General features: G+C 46.0%; 1 protein-coding gene across 1 annotated transcript; it reads left to right on the top strand.

The window, feature by feature from the left end:
- Positions 1-785: 785 nt before the first annotated feature.
- On the top strand, positions 786-1,603 carry PPTG_24318 (hypothetical protein; the record flags this gene model as incomplete). Its single annotated transcript, XM_008916355.1, has 2 exons — positions 786-1,251; positions 1,316-1,603. Coding segments are annotated over exons 1-2 (453 nt in total), but the record flags the coding sequence as incomplete, so codon positions are not given.

Here is a 1,603-nt window from a genome sequence, read left to right as displayed (position 1 = left end):
TCAGGGGATCTTATATAAATTTATTGCAAATAATTGGGTCATTTTTATTGCTAATAATAATGGAATGCTGTCGATCCAGTAATAAAGTTTTTTATTGTAAAAACCAATAATTTATTGAAATCCAATATTGATTTCTGATGACTGCGATGAAATGAACTTCAAGAAACCGGGGGCCATGGACAACTTGATCATCTCGTGTTGTAAAGGAATGGTGGCATTCAAATTGAGGCGACATACAATAGCCTCATTCGCGTCTCACACCCTGTAGCTTGCACTTGACTGAATGTTTGCGAGTTTAATGAGCCTTGGGTAAACGCATAAATTTTGCGTTTGATGTAAAAAGAAATAACACGATGAAACTGAACGACATTAACATGGTATTAGAAACAGCAATCGTGCTATCTCACCCCCGCGAAACTGTAGTTAGCTTTCGACTAGTCCGCTGGAGCAGCACTACCAGGACACTCCGTACGCACCCCAAACTTTGCATTATTTTAGAATCTGCGCAGTTATTCGGACTCGTTTGCGTAGCGCTAGTTTCTTACCGTCAGTGGGTGGTCGCTGCCATTCCTCCCAGCTCATTAATTGCGAAATTCCAGAGCGTAGTCAACAGTGCTGTCTTTACCGCTTACAGCTCGGGTAAAATGATTCTTGCTTGCTCATCATTGCCAAAAGCATTTTCCCTGCGTTTCTCGTATTCCTCCTACAGAGCATCACACTTCAGTGGAGGCTAGACACGCAGCAGCAAGCGAGAGGCATATCTCATTTTCGTTTGACGCTTTTGACACAACTGGCGGTTTGAAGTCTTGCAGACTCTCAATCAGTCTACATGTATTGCTGAGAATTTATGCGCTCTACCATGTGACGAGCCTTTGCTGCTTGGGATGCGACGGCTGCAGTCGTGCTTGACAGCAAAGAGCCCGAATTTCTTAACCAGTCGTCATGCGCGTGCACTTATGCAGCCGTGCAGTCATTTCCGCTTCGCGGCAGTCTCGAAGCCGATGGAAGATCATTAGGAGAGTGTCATTATAAAAATTGCTGCGGAAACACCATAAGTACCAATCAGTAAAAGCAGCAATACAAGATGTCCCACGCAGCCGCAGTGCTGGTCTTTCGCATCCTAGCTGGCTGTTCCTACCTGGTCATGCTCACCAGTCCGTCCCTCAACATCTACCGGGTCTACAAGGCAAAGAGCGTCGGCGTGCAGTCCATTTTCCCTCTCGTATCGCTACTTGCAAATTCTCATATTTGGTGCGTACTCGGGCGATAACACATACTATGACTGCGTATTCACTAATACTTTTCATCTCATCAGGATGATGTATGGTTACTTAGCCAAAATCTACTTCCCAGTCTTCTCGTGCTTCCTCCTTGGTGACTTTGCTGCCGTAGTTTACCTGACCATCTACTACCGCTACTCGAACAACCGTGGCTACGTCGTGCGCTCAATTGCCACAACCATTGTCATTATTGCAATCCTGAGTGTCTACGCCATTGTCGGTGGTCTCGGATATACCTACCAGTCTCGTCACAGCGTCAGCACTGTTCTCGGTTTCTTCGCTGACGTTGCCAGTCTGTGTCTGTACTGCGCACCGATGGAGAA

This window comes from Phytophthora parasitica (genome assembly GCF_000247585.1).
Source record: "Phytophthora parasitica INRA-310 unplaced genomic scaffold supercont2.82, whole genome shotgun sequence".
NCBI lineage: Eukaryota > Oomycota > Peronosporomycetes > Peronosporales > Peronosporaceae > Phytophthora > Phytophthora nicotianae.
Note: the sequence above shows the minus strand (reverse complement) of the source record. Positions and strands in the feature narration are given on the sequence as shown.